The 1,685-nt window shown below is 50.9% G+C and overlaps 1 protein-coding gene across 1 annotated transcript; it reads left to right on the top strand.

Moving 5' to 3' along the window:
• Positions 1-334: 334 nt before the first annotated feature.
• Positions 335-999, top strand: LOC136452642 (uncharacterized). The gene has a single exon (XM_066453240.1). It carries the CDS (start codon positions 393-395, stop codon positions 639-641), a length of 249 nt encoding a protein of 82 aa, XP_066309337.1. The 5' UTR covers positions 335-392; the 3' UTR covers positions 642-999.
• The last annotated feature ends 686 nt before the right edge of the window (positions 1,000-1,685 follow it).

The following is a 1,685-nucleotide window of genomic DNA, read 5'->3' as shown; positions in this document are numbered from 1 at the left end:
TGCAACGGTGCTTCGTGGCACTCCTATATGCAGCCGCGGTGGCACGCGTCCATGCCACCATGGTCCAGGAGCAATGTCACAGGCCACCGAAGACAGGCCGCGCTTTCGCAGCGAAATAAACAAGGCGACGGGATGGGGACGGGCGCCACTGGGCTGGGACGAGATCGACCTGGGCTACCACTAGTCCACTACCAGCCGGAGCGCCGGAGCGGAGAGCCCCCGGTATCATGGAAAACCAACGTCCGCGGCCACCTGTTTCGCCCGTCCCCCCCTCCCGGCCACCGCGAGTATAATAATATATAACCCACACCCACCACCTCTTCTCTGCACCTCAACACTACACGACAACTCTGATCACAGCGAGAATCACCAACAAAGAAGCCAGGAGATAGATGGCCGCTGCAGCGAAGGCGTCGTGGCTGGTGGCGATGAGCGTGGGCGCAGTGGAGGCGCTCAAGGACCAGGCAGGCCTCTGTCGCTGGAACTACGCGCTGCGGTCCGTCCACCGGGCCGCCAAGGCCAACGTGCGCAGCAGCCTCGTGCAGGCCAAGAAGCTGGCGCCGTCGGAGAGGAAGCGGGCTGACAAAGCCGAGGAGGGGATGAGGACCGTCATGTACCTCAGCTGCTGGGGCCCCAACTAGGCCTCGGTTTGGTTTCGGCTTTCTGCAACCGAGCTCAGCTTCAGACCTGGCTCGAGGCTGGTGATGATGATGATGAAAAGTTCTGCCACTTGATTTCAGTGCCTGAAACTCTGAACGCCTACGTCGCTACTGTAGTGGAGTACTTGTTGTGGCATGAAAATAAAGAATTTTTTTTCAGTTCATAACAAGGTTTTTAAGGTGGATTGGCGTGTGGCAGATATGAGTCAGTAAAAAACTGAAACTCTGAAATGTCTCATGGTGATGTGAATGTGATTTGGTTTATTAGCAGAGACCATGTAGCAAGACAAATAAACCAACAGGCCTATGCCTATCTGCATGTGGATTGTATTCCTCAGCCAGGCCACATCTGAAACATCAGTTCAGTTTGCCAGTTTCAACTTTCTACTGAACCTTAATCATAAAACACTTGCTAATGAACAAACAACAGAACCATCGATATATACAGAATATAGCCATAAAAGAAAACCAGTAATCGCCGTACTTTTTCAGCCAACGAGCAATATTTTTCTCCTATAGCAAATCAGCCAACGGTACTTTCAGTCGTGACTTATCAGCCAAGCGAAAAAGACAAATACAAATCACTCACGCAATCAGGCGTCCTGCACAATTGGAGATCCACCCAACTACAAATTTCTATATATAATAAGTAGAGTAGTACAGTATAACACTACCGCCACCACCAGCAGCGAATTTGATATTTTCCGTACGAGATGCATGATCCATGTAACTGCCACGGACGGCTGTGACGGCGAGTCATAGGCCACACCGCCACAGAAGAGAGCAGGTGATCCTCCCAGTGAGCCTCTTGTTGCGTCGCGCCGTTGCATCAGCAAACGTCGAAACACAGCGTGGAACCCCCCCTGGTTTCCTTTGCTTGTCTGTTCGCCTCCCACAGTTTGGCTGACTCTACTTCTAAAATATGAGGAAGTAAAAAACTGAAACCCTGAATTATCTTTTATTTCAATGATTGACAAATGCGATCCAAATTTCATGTGCAGGTTCTATTTAGGGAGACACACTAGC

This window comes from Miscanthus floridulus, chromosome 5 (genome assembly GCF_019320115.1).
Source record: "Miscanthus floridulus cultivar M001 chromosome 5, ASM1932011v1, whole genome shotgun sequence".
In the NCBI taxonomy this organism is placed as follows: Eukaryota; Viridiplantae; Streptophyta; class Magnoliopsida; order Poales; family Poaceae; genus Miscanthus; species Miscanthus floridulus.
The sequence above is the reverse complement of the archived record's forward strand: the minus strand, read 5'-3'. Positions and strand labels throughout refer to the sequence as shown.

Excerpts from the sequence above, each read along its gene's own strand:
- LOC136452642 (XM_066453240.1), top strand. The coding sequence starts at position 393 with ATGGCCGCTGCAGCGAAGGCGTCGTGGCTGGTGGCGATGAGCGTGGGC.